General features: G+C 42.7%; 1 protein-coding gene across 1 annotated transcript in view; it reads left to right on the forward strand.

Annotated features, from left to right (window-relative positions):
- TMEM135 (transmembrane protein 135) overlaps window positions 1–17235 on the forward strand; it is a 943226-nt gene that overhangs the window by 640143 nt on the left and 285848 nt on the right. Inside the window, exon 6 of the mRNA XM_069203998.1 lies at window positions 1027–1073. Coding sequence (XP_069060099.1) covers window positions 1027–1073 — 47 coding nt within the window. The remainder of the gene's footprint in view (window positions 1–1026; window positions 1074–17235) is intronic.

Below are 17235 nucleotides of genomic sequence, written 5' to 3' on the forward strand. Positions count from 1 at the left end.
CAAGGAGGTTTCTGAAGCATCTCGCCTATTGGGCAAGTAGATATTTCATAAACGCCACATCCCTGTTACGTCCATAAATACAGTTAGTGCACCCATGTTCTTTACCCAGTTTCTTTGGTTCCACTGAACTGATCTCTGGTAGACCCCCTTGTTTCTTGCCAGCTGGTTACATCGCCAGCTTATTGGCTTCATTCGGCTTGCGGGCGAGACCCAATCGTAAGGCTCATTGCAGCCAATAAGGGACTGCCTAGAAGTTCAGGGGTGGAATAGGAGCGTTCGTCTGCTGGGCCAGAGAAAGGGTAGGGCTCGAAAAGGGTCTGTACGACTTCTCTGCGGGAGGTTAAATGTGCCCCTATGGATTGAACACATGTATATCTGCTGGTCCATTTCCGCAATTACATTTAAACTTATTGCATGTAGAATCTTGGGCTGAAAGCTCTGCAGTAATCTGCCTCTCGAACTTTGTCACATCACCTTTCGCATTCTTTTGTAAAAAGGTGAAACCTCTTCTCTTCAGGTAAGTTCGTCTATTCCCTTTTTTTGTCCTTTCTGCCTTTACCCTAGTGTCATGGTGCCTTGAGTGACATCTGTGCTGTATAATAAATAAATACAAATAAATAAACAAATGGTTCCATGAAATCAGATTAATTTAAGACGAGTGTCCTGCTTGCCAAAACTGCCCCACTGAATAACCCTCTTGTTTGACTTAATAAACTAAAATTGTGCAGTTTGCACATGCCCAATAACTTTGAAAAAAACAGCTTGTCCATTATAACAGTATTATTCCTGCAGGTACAAAGTGAATAGGATTTTTCCTAAAAGAAAGTACTTTCTTATTAGCACCATATTAGGCATTGGTACAAAAGATTTTTTTTAAAGTAGCTTTATTAAACGAAGACTGCAGGGGCTGCTGCCGAATGCCATTTTTAAATACATGTTAATAATTACATTAGTACATTAAATTAAAAAATGTTGCCATTTAAAACATGTCCTTCTACCTGACAGCTGTTATTTTCTCTCTTTTAGGTTCTATTGTTCTGCATCACAGCTTCACTGTATATGTTCTTTTTCAGGTAAGTGATACTACCACATTTGAAGAAATTCAGCAGTACTTTGAAACTCTTCTTCTACTTTTTCTTTGTTTCTTTTGTCTTCTTTTTTTCATCTATCTTTGTTTCTTTTTCTTCTTCTCCTCCTTGTTCTTTTCCTTCTTCCATATTCTTCTTCTTATTATTATTATTATTGTATAGTGACCTACTCCCCTCCCCACCTGGCATTTAGGAGCTTTAAATCGAAACATAAAACTGTAGAGAAAAACAGTAATTCGGTTGTTCTAGTCCACGAACGAAAGGTAGCATATGCTTATACAATCTACCATTATTTAGTGACTTTGTGTTTTTGTTTCAAAATATTCGCGTTCTGTGGCAGAGGCCTGGGAAGCCTGTGATTATTTGCTCTTCAGTTGCACCATGTGCTCAACATAATGCATTTCCATCCAACTGCAGAAATGAGCGCAGCTGTTATGCGACATGCAACATAAACATGAACAGAACCAACTTATTTTCTTTTTGTTGAACTTGTACATAAATATGAAAAACCCACATTGATAACATTGTTCTTGTGAAGTTACCGATAAGCCTTGCATTCTTTCTTTGCACAATCATATCCGTTTGTATGGGTTTACAATAAACAGCTTTTGGTTTTTCTTTCCAATGATAAGGCCCACGCTTCCTGTTGGCGTTCCTGGGATATAGTGTTCGTGACAAATGGCTTCTTTTCATTAGCATTAGGCCATTAGTTTGCAACAGGAACATTGGCAGTTTGCAGGCTGAATAGAATTTATCAAACGTATGTTTTACATTTTACAGTTATTGATAATCTTAATTTGTAAATTAAAATGTTACATGTTTCAACGTGTTTTGTATTGTATGCGCTTGAGCTGGATTGCTGAATTTAGTCTAACATTGAAAATGTGATAGTTAAAGGTGACGCCCAGGAAGCCATACAGGTTAAGCAATTACATGTATGAGATATGTACCAGATGGCACAAACAATTCCCCAACTTTGAATGGCTAATGTAAGTCATATAATTTTAAACAGGTTGTGTAAGTTATGCCACATCATCCTACCCTGCCAATGATTCACCCTGAGAATAAGCTTCTCTGGATACCATCAGAGAGAAAATCACACGTAGGTTCCTTAACCAGGAGGGCACTGCTGGGGTGTATGTAGATAGGACATTATGATTATAAACACAAAACTCAATAAACACTGACATTCACCAATTATGACGAGCAACAAGGCCATTACTCACCTCCGTGCACTGCTCATGACCAAACACTGAATGTGAAAGGTTGTTGTGGCCAACGCCTACTTTGTTGATGATCTGCGTTTTATGGGTTCAGGGCCTGTCCCATGGTCACCACATACACTCAACACTCCACCCTCACAAGGCGACTAGGGATGGCTTCAGACTATGCCTATTATGCTGTAGTTCTTGCCAGACTTTGATTCATGCCACAGTCTCCGTCAGCCAGGCCTTGCACACCTCATCCCTACATCTAGAGAAAGTCCATGATCAATGTGCTCTAGGTGCAGGCCAAGTGCTTCGGTCCTGAGTGGCTCTTTCCCCCAGCATCTTCATTGATGTTACATGTGACATAATTTGTGAGATCATGATTAGTGCATGGGGGTGTGTGATGGAGTATGTTGTATGTTGTGTATTGTAACCACATCTACTGTAGTGAACTTTGTTAGGGAATTCCAGTTCTTTTTTTAAAACTGCAAACTGTATTCCTCGTCTGAATTTACATTTATAACCTCTTGTTAGTGATGTTTTAATGCATTTTTTAGCTTTTGTAATGATGGATATACAGATGGCTGTGATCAAATCAAAGTCTGCGCACGCGTTGGTTGTGTACAGTATCACTACCTGCAGGGCTGTGCACAGTATGGTCTGGTAATAGGAGGTGGGTAAAGGCATGTCCTGTTTCCATCCCCACACTGTGCCTAAATCTTGCATTCCTAGTATCTACATGCAAGCCTTTGGCTTCGCCACATGTCCAACCCCTCAACGCTGGAACACCATCTGGATGGAATACATGTTGAATACAGCTATCACCGACTGTCAGATTGGTGGAAACAACATAGTCTAGGAAAACTACACGCAAGAGCTGTGCTAAAATTCTAGGACTTAAATGGCACATGGCAGGAGATTCCTTTGACATTGTTCTGTCTGTAGAGACTGTGTAGCTGATGGTCCCCATGTGCAGCTGCCGTTGTTGTCACTGGGCTAGCTGCTGGAAACATTCTTGTTACGTAGTACAGTGGTTCAGTTTCTAGTCCTGTCAAGGCTCCAAACTACTATCTTGGTCTTCACTTGCTTGTTGGGTGGTCTGTAATCCCTTGTCATTTCATTTCAGACAAAAAAAGTTGTGTCACATTTTCCGGAAGCTACTGTCGACTTAAATATGGTGCGTGCTTATGGTCAATAAACCACATAAATGAGGAAAAGCACAAACTCTTTGCAAATATTTATCCAGATCGCCACCATTGATCTGAAAATTTCTGCCCATGAACTACTGCTTATCATATCCAAAGTTTAATGTTAAGAAAAACTTGTCAACGGAGTTATTTTACACCAGCGCCTTTCAAATGTAAGGATATTTCAGTAGTATGAGCTGTAATATTTCCCACGCAGGACTGAGGCATTTTGAGGCCTTTGGGAACAAAGATTTCGTTTTGTGTTTTGTAGAACAAGTTTAACATTCCATAGCAGTATCAAAGTTGCCTCTGAATTATAGGCCACTCGGGCTTCAAGAAACATCACTGAAAAGAGTCTCTTCACTGAACATCTGCGTCTCCAAAAAAACTGAAAAAAAGAAAGCCCTAAGTGAGCCAATCACATGTTTCTCCTTGAACTTCTCCCAGAAAACATTAAGAAAATAGTCCTGGCTCGTTGTTTGTACATTTAGACCCTATTGTGCATGTCTACATGGGCCCTGTCGTTCCTAAGTGATGAATCACATTACTGTTATCTTTAAAGCACTTTGCTTTCCCTGTGATGAGGGTGAGGTCCACCTGTTAAAAGTACTTGTAATGATTAGTGTAAAATCGCCAGTTTACTGACCTGGACGTCCACGCCGCGCTTGACCACCTTGCAACAATAATAAATAAAGCAACCTCCATTGAAACAATCCTTTTGCTTTTTCTGCTGCTATTGTGAACGGCCCTCTCGCCAGCCAATGGAGGGAGTTATGGGCCGGCGATAAAGTTGCTGACTCTGGATCCCAAAGCAAAGCACTGAAACATGATTGTAGTAGGATTTTGGTTAATTTACTGAATTTCTCTATCTGAATATATAATTTGACATAATATAATATGAACATTGGTAATGTAAAAAAGCAGCTCAAATAAAATGGCATAAACCCCTCATGTTGCGTAGGCTGACTACTACTTTCCCAGTTTGTCACGCCCCACACTACTATCTCACAATTGCTGGTGCTGTCTCGCCTCAGTCTGACCTCCCTCTTGTACAGCTGCACACACAGGTACAGCTTCTTGTATTTGAGAACCTGTCGCTGCTCCGAGAATGTTCCCTGTAAAGTGCCCTGTTGCTCCTTGGAGGCACTACCATACTATAGCAAAAACACAAAATAACTTGAACTATAAAATAAAGCTCTTTACTTTTTCCACTCTTCTGTCTAATTCTTTTATAAGTCAGACACGAGCATGGTTTGAATAACATGCAGAATATTGGGATTAAAAGGCAAAAAATGGAGCCGGTTCAGATCTAAACTAGAGATAACAGTGTAAGAGGCTCAGAAGTAACATTAAAACTTATTAGGTCACTGAAAATTGTGCAAAATGCATCAAACAACAATCAAGCACAAATGGTGGATCAAAACACAGAACCCGTGTTTAATGTTTGAAAAAATGTTGGGTCACACACAGGTGAGCAAGGGTGACAATGGAGACCAGAACCTAATGGAGACAAAGTGAGACAAGGGTTAAAATGGAGGTCAGGCTTGGGGGTAGACAAGACGGAGCAGGATAATAATGCGAAAAGGTCAGGCAGGGAAATTTGCAAATTACGGAATTGGGAATCCTCGTTTGTCGTAAAATTCTGTATTGAATTAATACGTTTGATTTGATGAAATTAGCCTTACTGCCAATTCATATTATTTTTTGCACATTTCGGCAAGGGTTAGATAACCCTATTTTTCCTGATTTCCACTGCAGACCTGGAAAAGAGTATGCAGTTGACAGTTTTAAGCCACTCGCATATTGAAGCTCTTAGCATTTCTTGCTTTGCAGGTGTTTTGTGGGAAAACCTCGTCTTCAAGCTAGCCTGGTTGAGGAGGGGTGATACCCCGAAACCCGTCCCAGGATGCTTGTTTCCTGTCCAGGGAAGACCTGCCCTGGCAGTTCTGGCTGGACAGTTCCCATGGGGAACAGGGTCAAGACTGATTTGCATATGGCTGGGTCCAAACTGGAATGGCATGGGTCCCAACAAACCATGGATTTAGGGTCAGATCTCTGTACTGGGGGTGAATGTTTGACATTGTTCAGCATTCCGTCCATCATGTGTCCTTTTTACATTTGTCACCCTAAGTGGGAAGGGTATGCCCAGATGTGGGCCCCGTGCTCCCCATGCCACTGGATTCAAGCTAGCCTGGCTGAGGAGGGGCGATACCCTGAAACCGGTCCCAGGATGCTTGTTTCCAGTCCAGGGAAGACCTGGCCTGGCGGTTCGGGCTGGACTGTTCCCAGGAACAGGGTCAAGACTGATTTGCCTATAGCTAGATCCAAATTGGAATGGTATGGGTAGCAAAAAAGAATGAATTTAGGCTCAGATCTCAGTTCTGGGGTGAATGTTTGACATTGTTCAGCATTACGTCCATCACTTGTTCTTTTTGCATTTGTGGAAAAACCTGACACATTTGAAGGTTTATATTCCATTTAGATATGCATAAATTCAGATTTGGACCAATCAGAGACGATGGAAATGAAAACCAAAAGAAAAGGTTGTCAGTGGGTCAAGCAATTTTGATAAGTGGCCTTCAAATTCAATGCTTTGACTGGCCTACTTGGCATCATAATAAAATATGATACAATAATCCTCCTCTGCTGTGGATGCACACAAAGCATTTTGTGCAAACTGTTTCTACCTGAATGTACAAGATGCGCAAGTCATCACAACAATTTGTTTTAATTCAACATACACTTACATTCACAAAAATGGAGCACTTCATATGAAAATGGTCATATACAACGGAATTCATCCAACAAAAAGATTCATATTGTTTTTAAACAATCAATAGTGGTTGTAGCCCATCACCAGTGAAAGAGTTTGTAGAAGTGGTTTTAGTCATTACATAAAACAAAAATTAAAATCGGGTATGAAACAAGAGCACTAACGTTTCTTTGCCATTAGGCAAGATCAATATACACCAGTCCAGTGTTATTACATATCAGAGTGGGAATATGGGTATCCATCACTTTTTCAACATATCCTCCCATTGTTCCAGTGATCACCGCTTATTGTATACTTTTGTGATCTCGTGACACACTGGGAAAGGGACCGACTACATTGTCATTCTGTGAGGGCCGTATATCAATGTTTATACGTAACTAGCTTCCCTGTTACAAACTAGAAGGAGCAATTGTTAACCATTGTGTTATCGTCCTATTTATGTAAAACACCGTTGGATGATGCATTGCATAATCGGTAGCATTATGGTAAATTCGCTCAGGACAGGGTCATGCATTCTCATTCTATGCAGTCAGTGGTCAGCCTCTCACCTTTAACTCTACATGTGGCTTTTGGGGATGCTTAACAAGCTCCTCGCTCACTGGGCCTTTGAGGCCTGTGTCTCATGGGAAGTGTAGGCCCGCCATTCGCCTGCCTTTCCACTTGTAACCCAGTGTGTTGTGTGGTGAGGCTTAATTGGCTACTTTCTAATGAGTTCCTTCGTTTATGTCTATGTGTCATGGCTTTTAGGAGATATGGTTGCCATTGGAGCTTTACAAATGCTTTGTGCATAGTTCCTCCATTTGAGTATCACAACAATATTGTTCTGTCTTGGTTGGAAACATATTTGTCTACAACAGTTCTGACATCACTTTCCAGCGCTTTGATGTGACTTATTTTTATAGGTGTTTCCTGAGTGTTGTTGGGCATTATAGTTGAGACCTGCAGGAATACCAGGAGGATGTATATGTTTATCTATGCAAGATTACGTTGTTTAACCCCTTTGCTGCCAGGCCTTTTCCCCCTCAGGTGGCAAGCCTTTTTTTGCGTATTTGGGGTAGTTCGCGCTTAGGCCTGCATAACTTTTTGTCTACATAAGCTATCCCCACCAAATGTGGGTCCTTTTTTCCAACATCCTAGGGATTCTAAAGGTACCTAGAGTTTGTGGGTTCCCATGGAGGAGACCAAGAAATTAGCCAAAATACAGCTAAAATTGATTTTTTTTCGTAAACATGGGAAAAGAGTGCTGCAGAAAAGAGCATGTGTTTTCCCCTGAAAATAGCATCATAAAAGGGTATACAGTGTAAAAATCACCATCTTCCCAGCTTTCAGGCAGACTTGAATCAGAAAACCACATTTTTCAAAACAATTTTGGCATTTTACTGGGACATACTCCATTTTAAAAAAATGTTGTGCTTTCAGCCTCGTTCTAGTTAGTGACAGAAATAGGTGTAAAACCAATGGTGGATCCCAGACAGTTAAACATTTCTGAAAAGTAGACAAAATTCTAAATTTAGCAAGGGGTCATTTGTGTAGATCCTTCCAGGTTTTCCTACACAAAGTAACAGCTGAAATGAAAAAAATATTGAAATTGAGTTGAAAATACCAGCCATTTCTGTCCACGTTTTCTTCTATAATTATTTCCAGCTATGGCAGATTTTTTAAAGCAATACATCTGCTGGACTCTTCTAGTTGCGCGGCTATATAGGGCTTGTAGGTTCATCAAGGACCCTATGTACCCAGAGCCAATAAACTAGCTGCACCTTGCAATGAGTTTTCATTGTATACCGGGTATACAGAAATTCATTTGGTGAAATAGAAAGAGTGAAAATAGGTATCAAGGAAACCTTTGTATTTCCAAAATGGGCACAAGATAAGGTGTTGAGAAGCAGTGGTTATTTTGCACATCTGTGAATTCTGGGGTCCCCTTACTAGCATGTGAATTGCAGGGCACTTCTCGAATAGACTTCTTTTTTACACAGTGTCTTACATTTGGAAAGAAAAAATTTAGAGAGAGACAAGGGGCAGTAATTGTTCTTCTATTCTGTGTTCCCACAAGTCTCCCAATAAAAATGGTATCTCACTTGTGTGGGTAGGCCTAGTGCCCGCGACAGGAAACGTAACATGGACACAACACGTTTTTTCATTGAAATCTGACGTGTTTTTTTGCAAAGTGCCTAGCTGTGGATTTTGGCCTCTAGCTCAGCCCGCAGTTAGGGAAACATAGCAGACCTGTGCATTTCTCAAAACTAGACACCCAGGGGAATCCAGGATGGGGTGACTTGTGGGGCACTCACCAGGTTCTTTTACCCAGAATCCTTTGCAAACCTCAAAATTTGGCCAAAAAAAACACTCCTCCCTCACATTTCGGTGACAGAAAGTTCTGGAATCTGAGAGGAGCCACAAACTTCCTTCCACCCAGCATTCCCCTAAGTCTCTGGATAAAAAAAGCTACCTCACTTGTGTGAGTAGGCATAGTGCCCGCGACAGGAAATGTCCCAAAACACAGCATAGACACATCACATTTTCCCAAAGAAAACTGACCTGTTTTTTGCAAAGTGCCTAGCTGTGGATCTTAGCTTCTAGCTCAGCCAGCACAGAGAAACATAGCAAACCTATACATTTTTGAAAACTAGACACCTAGGGGAATTCAGAATGTGGTACTCTCACCAGGTTCTGTTACCCAGAAACCTTTGCAAACCTCAAACTTTGGCAAAACAATAAAATACTTTTTCCTCACATCTCGGTGATAAAAAGTTCTGAAATTTGAGAGGAGCCACAAATTTCCTTCTACCCAGCATTTCCCTACATCCCCGATAAAAATGGTACCTCACTTGTGTGGGTAGGCCTAGTGCCTGGGACAGAAAATGCCCCAAAACACTACGTGGACACATCAAAATTATCAATAACAAAACTACCTGTTTTTGCAAGGGGGAGGCACCCGCGTTTTTGGTCCTGGGCTCAGCAGCCATCTAGGGAAACCTACCAATCCCAGACATTTCTTAAAACTAGACACCTGAGGGAGTCTAGGGAGGTGTGACGTGTGGATCCCCCAGTGTTTTCTTACCCAGAATCCTCAGCAAACCTCAAATTTAGCTAACAAATCACATTTTCCCCACATTTCTGCGTGGGATCACTGCACTGGCACAAATTTCCTCCCACCCAATGTTCCCCTCAGTCTTCCAATAAAAATGATACCTCATATGTGTATGTGCGCCAAATAACTGTGACAGGGAAGAGCCAAAAACATGTCGAAATTGAGGGGGAACCAAAGCAGGTCCAAAAGAGCAGTTTGGAAAAAAAAAAATATTTAGGCTGACAAGTGGGGCAGAAGTTTTATCTGTATAGATGTGACAATGCTGGGTCATAGGAATTTTGTGGATTCCTGCAGATTACAGAAGGTTCAGTCTCAAAAATGTGGGGAAAATGTGTGATTTCAAGCAAAGTTGGAGGTTTGCAGGGCATTGTGGGAAAGAAAATGGTGCGGGGTGCATGTGAAGCACACCATCCTGGACTCATCCAGATGTTTAGTTTTCAGATGTATCTAGGTCTCGTAGATTTTTCTAGATGGCAGCATTCCGAAGTCCAAAAAGTGAAGCCCTCGCTATTCCAAGTGGGACTATTTTGAAATTTAGCCAAGCTCTCATTTCCCAAATGTAAAATCAAAACCCAAAATAATCAAATGTCCTCTTGCTTGCTGTTGGGAAAAGATCTTTTAGTGTGCGGGGGAGCTAAAAGACTGTTACCCCCTTCAGTTGGGGTGGGGGCATAACCCCACTATTTAAAAAAATGTAAACTCCCCAGCAACTAGTAGGTTTTCCTGCCCCCCGGGGAGTGGATTGGGGGTAATTGTCCCATTTGCCTTTCGGTGGGCAGAACAACTTTGTCCCCACCCTCTTTTTAAAAAAATAATAATAGTAATCTTCCCTCGTGTCTAGTGGGCTTTCTGGCCCCTCTTGGGGGCAGATGGGCCTTACAAAAATGGGCCGATCTGGAGGGCAGAAACAGCCAACAGTAATGCGCCCCCATTGGGAGCGACGCTTGCCCAAGGGGCTGACCCCCAAACAAAACACACACAGCAATCCCTGGTGCCTAAGTGGTTTCTGCCCCCCTTTGGGGCAGATAGGCCTAATAGAAATAGGCCAAATTGCCCCCAAGGTGGGCAGAAATGGCCTAAAAATAATTTCCCCCATTGGGAATGGCTCTTGCCCAAGGCGTCGCTTCCCTTATGTAAAATAGTAAAAAAATTAAATTAAAAAAATCTCTGTTGTCTAGTGGTTTCTGCCCTCCTTGGGGGCAGATTGGCCTAATAAAAATAGGCTGATCTGGCCCCAAGGTGGGCAGAAATGGCCTAAAATAAAAATGCCCCCCAGGGGAGCCGACCCTTGATTAAGAAGTCACTCCCCATCTGTAAAATAATGTTTAAAAAAAGAAAAAAATCCCTTGTGCCTAATGGGTTCTGCCCCCCCGGGGCAGATCGCCCTAATTAAAATAGGCTGATCATCTCCCAAGGGGGGCATAAAAAGCCTTGAAAAAATGCCCCTCCTCCGCCTCCCTCCCCTCCCCCCGCCAGGGAATGACCCTAGCCTAAGGCGTTGCTCCCCTTACGTGAAATTGGCATTAAAAAAAAAATCCCTACTATCTAGTGGTTTCTGGCCTAATAAAAATAGGCCGATCTTCCCCCAAGGGGGGGCAGAAATGACCTAAAATAAATCCCCCCCTCCCCCCAGGGGAGCGACCCTTGCCTAGGGGTCGCTGCCCACCTGTAAAAACCAAAAGAAAATTATCCCTGGTGCCTAGAGGCTTCTGCCCCCCTGGGGACAGAAAAGGCCTAATTAAAATAGGCCGAACTGCCCCCAAAGGGGGGGCAGAAAAGACCTTAAAAAATATGCCACTCTGGGGAGCGACCCTTGCCCAAGGGGTCGCTCCCCATTCAAGTATGGTGTCTAGTGGGCATTCCTGCAGCACGATCTCAATGCGATTGTCCTGCAGGAATGTTCAGAAAGACATCAAAGGAAATAAAAAGCCTTTCCTTTCCCTTCCTTTGATGCCTCTCCGATCTCCCCCAGCCCCCCCAGCGCGATGGGGGCGACCTCTGATGAGGTCAGCACGCGATCGCACGCTGACATCATCAGACGTCACAGGGGAATCGGGTGGCAGGGGAAGCGCTTCAATTCCTGAATGGGATGTTTAGAATCCGTGAAAAAGATCCCCACTCCCAGGAACATAACCCCGGGAAACTTCAGCGTCCAGTTCAGCACTGCATGAAGACCCTTGTAGGAACATGGCATCTGCAGAAGGTCAGCTGCTATCTCCCCATTCTCTTTTAGACACTTTCAGCTGAGAAGAATATGAACAATTGGGAACAAGTGTTTGACAGGGAACCTTCCAGGATGGTAATCTGTCAGGTATCACTTGCTCTTTCGCAAAAAGAGAACATAGACTAAATAGTAACTGCGCGCAGTATAGAATCCAAGACCGGTGGATAAGCAGGGTCACTGTTGTGGACATTTCTGTGTTGCTTTATTAGAAACAAAACCGATTCATGAAAACCTCTTGCACGAATATGTTCGAGCAGAGAAACCAGACCGGCACATGGATTCCAACATAGAAAACAGGAGCAGTGGTCCAACGTAGCTGCTCTCTGCACAGCCGCAATTTGCCTCTTTCAACCCTTATTCACTAGCAGTGGAAAAAGTACACAACATTACAGGATACCAAATATAAGTTTTTATTTATTGATAAAAAGTGAATAGTAGATGAATAAAATATTTTGCTCCTGTTACTATACTGCCTAACCACTATCTGACAGTCGTGGCACAACCTCATCTCAATCTTCAACTTCAGCCATCAGGAAATCCATCTTCTCAACAATCCCTATTAGAAGGCTTCACTGTGTAAATTTTTTCAGATGCTTGCCCTCTTTAGCTTTTGATTCCCTTACAGATCTGATACCAACCATGCCTCCCTCTTTCTGCTTCATACATTTCCATTTTCACACATCACACCCAGTAGCGTTGCAAAGGTGACATGGGCCCTGGTGCAGATGAGGAATATTGCCTCTTTGGCTGCTGTTGGAGTAGTAAAATACAGCAATAATCAGGACTCGATAGGGCTCTGGACCCGGTGCCACCACAGCTGCTGCACCAATGATACCCGTGCCCCTGATCGCTCTCTGCGAGTCTATGGGATTCCAACTCTGTAGTCAGAACTTATTTTGAGCGATGGTTTCCAGTGCTCGGCACCAACACTTATTTGTCATCACCGGCTCTTGACAGTCTGCCACATAGTAGCGCAGTTTGTCTAATTTAAAGTCGAGTACAACAACAGCTGTTTATTAATTCAATATGCTTTGAAAATGATTAATACCTGCTGCCAAAGCCATTCGTATTGTTTTGCGGGCCTGGGACAGTCAGAACTGTCACCCGTGTAGGAGTTTGATGGTTAGTAGTTGTGTTGTTACTGTAATTGGGCGATGCTAGCTGAATTGGACTCCTGAAGAGGCCCTGGCACTTAGACTTTTTACAAATTAACCACTGTCTGTAGTCAACCAGACAGTAGAACAGGCTTCCCTCTGAGATACATCTGTTCGCTCCTTTAACATTGTTAAAGAAAGAGGATAGGGAGGGGCAGCCATTGCTTTCCCTGTTTCATGTCTTTTGCTCTGGAATAAATCTTTATAACTCTGCCAAAATATATGTGCCTGATTTTACATTTCTAGGAATTCGTAGTTTCCCTTTTTTTGTTAAGTTTGAATGAAGTTCTATAGAAATTTATCTCAAAGCAATTACAGTGAAACCCAGGAGCAAAGTTGGCTCCACAGTCGACAGGTGTGAAGAGCTAGCACTTTGAACAGGGATGCTCTTGTGTGGCTTCCTTTTAGAGGTTTCTGAATGCTTGTAAGCTCTGGTCATTGTTTGTGATCAAAGGCTTACCTGTGGTTTTATGCTTCACCAAGTAGGCTTTGAGCTACCTGTTAAGTGGGCATGTTTTTGTTTTATAATCTGCATCCCATTCGTTTAGCACTCCGAATAGGAATACGAAGGAATACCTGCTTTATAACACCAAGTGTCAATGTTCTGCCTACTAAACTATTGTATTTGTGGGAAGAAGTGCTTGTTTTTAAGGTGATTAACCTCATACGAGACTAATCCTCTATGCTGATTTGGCTGATTGTGTATCTTCGTGTTAATTTGAAACACTTAAAAATAGGTTACCACGACAAGAGTGACCCCACAAATCCTTGAATTAGGAGTGTTGAACGTGAACTGCATGTGTGCAACAGCACATTGACTCAGTTCCACAAACTGCAGTGGCTAGCTGTGCGTTTTAATATTGTGCTTAACTTTGCTCACACTGTTTTATATCTCTGTGATTCTGGTTGTTGTTTATGAGAGACTGTATATTCACTTCCCATCACTATTTGACAATTAAGGAGGTGGAATAACTTAACCCTATGTTGTATATTTGAACGCTTCTTGTTGTGTTGGGATGAACTACAAACTTTATACTGTTTTTAAGGCTGGTCATGTATGCTTGAAGAGTGTATTCATGCTATTTTGACGGGCATTCCTACCCGTAATTGCACATTTACATTTGAAATCCATTTTCTACTTTTGTGGTATCACAGCTGATGCGTTTAGCTGATGTGGTGTCATTGCAGTGGAAATCAACGTCTTGTTTTTACCTCATTATGCAAGTCCTTTCTTTCTGGCAGTAGGTCCAACTACAATAGAGATCTTGTCTGTCCTTATGTAAAGCCTAACAGGGACAGTGTGAGGGACCTTTAGACAGGTATACTGCTAGTTAGAACCTCTATCTTTCGGCAACAGTATGTTGTGTGCATTCACTTGCTTGAGACTAGGTACTGGCAGAGGACCCTCGAATCTTACAAGGAATCACCTGCATGTAAGAGTCATGTGGTACCGTCCTACTGTCATGAGATAGACAACAGATGCTGCTTTCTTTTAGTGGGGGCAGACATTATCCTGACTTTCCAAGAGAGATATTTCCAGTGAATGAGATCACTGGGTGGACAATGACCAGTGGTTCAGAGAGTGGACCGTTCTTCCTTTTTTGACACTCACATGGGCAGAGAAGAATTTCTTTATTTAATTCCCCTCTGCAAAGTGGCGGCCGGCAGCTTAAGAAGGCAGGGGTGCGGGTGGGAAGCACACACACACACACACACTCATTCTTACACACACACACATCCATTAACAACACTCATAACATTCAAACATGCACGCACCAAACATTCATTTTAAAAGATCACACACACACTAATTCTTTCACACACACTCACGCATGCACATCCATTAACAACACTGATAACATTCAAACATGCATGCACGCACCAAACATTTATTTTAAAAATCACACACACACACACATTCTTTCACACACACGCATGCACGCACATCCATTAACAACACTGATAACATTCAAACATGCACGCATGCACCAAACATTCATTTTAAAAGATCACACACACACACACTCATTCTTTCACACGCACGCACATCCATTAACAACACTCATAAGATTCAAACATGCACACAAGCACCAAACATTCATTTTAAAAGATCACACACACACACTCATTCTTTCACACACACTCACGCATGCACATCCATTAACAACACTCATAACATTCAAACATGCACCCTCGCACCAAACATTCATTTTGAAAGATCATACACAAACACACTCATTCTTTCACACACACACGCACCTCCATTAACAACACTCATAACATTCAAACATATACGCACGCACCAAACATTCCTTTCAAAAGATCACACACACACACCTTCAGCCTCGGAGGTCCCAGGAGGGTTGGGACTGCTGCCTTCCCTCATTGGCAGTGAGGCAAGGCAGCAGTCCCAGCCTCGTCACAGAGTGGGATGGGGTCAGTGAGACTGCTGACCCCACCCCACTCTGTGACGAAGTGTTACTGATTGACACTCGCCCTGGGCGCTTCAGGGCTTAAACCTGAAGCACCCAGGTCGAAGTCAATGGGTGACGCTTTCCTCGTCACCCAGGGGAGGGCCCTGGAGCACCTTTGCTGAGCTGAGAAGGTCACGCCCATAGGAGCTGTGACCTCCTCAGCCCAGCAAAGTTCAGGGCAGGCAGCCAGGAGTCTGCGCAAATCGCGCATGTCTGCTCCTGGTTGCCTGACCTGAACATGAAGAGTGTCTGTCAGGCTGTCCTTTGTTCAGCCTCACAGACACTCTTCATGAGGGGCAAAAGGTGAGGGGGTGGCCTCTCTGCCCTAAAGGACGGGCCGCGCCTGCCTCTGCAGGGTCCCCCCTAGCTTTGCCATTCCTGTTTCAATATGATAACTACCCTGAGTCTTCCTCGGGTCTTTTTTGATTCTGAGACATTGTGTGCCCTGGAAAATTTGCAATTTTGCTAGCCTCAGTTATTCTGAAGTGTCCAACTGGAAGTATTCTAATTCTTTTTCAGTGTTATATATTAACAATGAAGAATACAACCCTGGTCTGCTCAGATGAGCACCAACATTGGATTTGACATGTGAAAATCAAGGCTGCATGACCTGTCAGCAAAAATAGATCCACTCCGTTGTGCAAAAGCATATACGAAGCACAGTGCACCTTTTCAACCCTTGATTGAGATCCAAAATTGGTGGAGATACATTTAATCATGTGTGGGTGGGGATGGGGGGAGTTCCACGTTCCTCACTCATGGGCCATATGCAGATTCTGCCTCCGCAGATACAGTGAAACGTAAGTCTTATTGTGATGGTCAGCACAGGGGGATAGTCAGCCAACATTGAGCGCTGTAAGGGCAGGAAAAGGGCAGAATGTCTGCTATACAAAGACGTCTAACATAACATATCGTTGACTAATTATTTACCATTCCTGTCTGAACAGAAACACTAAAATGCTGGTGCCTGCATCCGAGGGTCATAGTCATCTTTAAATCATCCTTTAATTTATTTGCCCAGTTTTCAATAACAATATCCCAGAAGACGTTTCTCAAGTAAAAACAACACTGGAGAACATGACAAAATTAGTTATTGTGATAATTATTTTAAATGTCACTTTTGTTTGTAGGTGACTAAGCCAATCCTACAAGAAGCCACAACTGTTGGCCCAACCCTCCTGGCTCACAAGCAGTTCATCACCAAAAACTCAGACAGTAAAATGTGATTTCTGGCAGCCTTACGCATGGATTCTAGAATGCAACATCTCAGGGGAGTCGTGTTGGAACGGAAGTTACCCTTTTCTCACATTAGTAATGAGTCTCAGTCATACACAAGCAAAGAAGGAGATGCAGGAAAATCTTCAATATATTTATTGAAAGGACTGCAATCTATGGCAAAACGCTTGAACTGCAATGATTGGGATAATGCACAATAAAAGAAGCATGATTGTAAAGGTGAGAGCCATAAATACAAAGACTGCCACCATTTTGCAATGAACATAAAATGTAAAATCTCTAGCATAGAGAACCTAATCCCTAAAGAAAGCTAGGTGTGATAAACCTAATCTGCTAGTGCCACGTCCATGAGAAGTGCCCCCAACACTTGTTACCTTAGAATGAGGTGTAGGTCAGACTCTGTGGTGACACAAAGGCTGATTTCTGCAGCAAGGTGACGTGCAGCATGGATTATGTTGATGACATCTGTTAGGAATCCCTTTGATAACCCTGTCTGTGTGAGGTGTATTTACACAGAGCATGTAGGACCCCTGATGCAGGTATGTTACAAAACAATAGATGAGGCATACTTGTGGCGGCAATTATGTAAATAAACCCCGACAAGTGTACATTATGTTCCTGTCACCCATAACTGAGAAGGGGACATGATGTGCCTACCTACATACATCCCTTGATTATGACGCTGATTGTGACGCCTTCACAGTGACGCCTTCACAGAGTGGCCCTAATAACGCAAAATCAAAACATTTCTTTAACTATACACATGGCAGCTGTTTTAAAATAAATAATAAAATAAA

The sequence above is a fragment of the Pleurodeles waltl genome, chromosome 8 (assembly GCF_031143425.1).
Source record: "Pleurodeles waltl isolate 20211129_DDA chromosome 8, aPleWal1.hap1.20221129, whole genome shotgun sequence".
In the NCBI taxonomy this organism is placed as follows: domain Eukaryota; kingdom Metazoa; phylum Chordata; class Amphibia; order Caudata; family Salamandridae; genus Pleurodeles; species Pleurodeles waltl.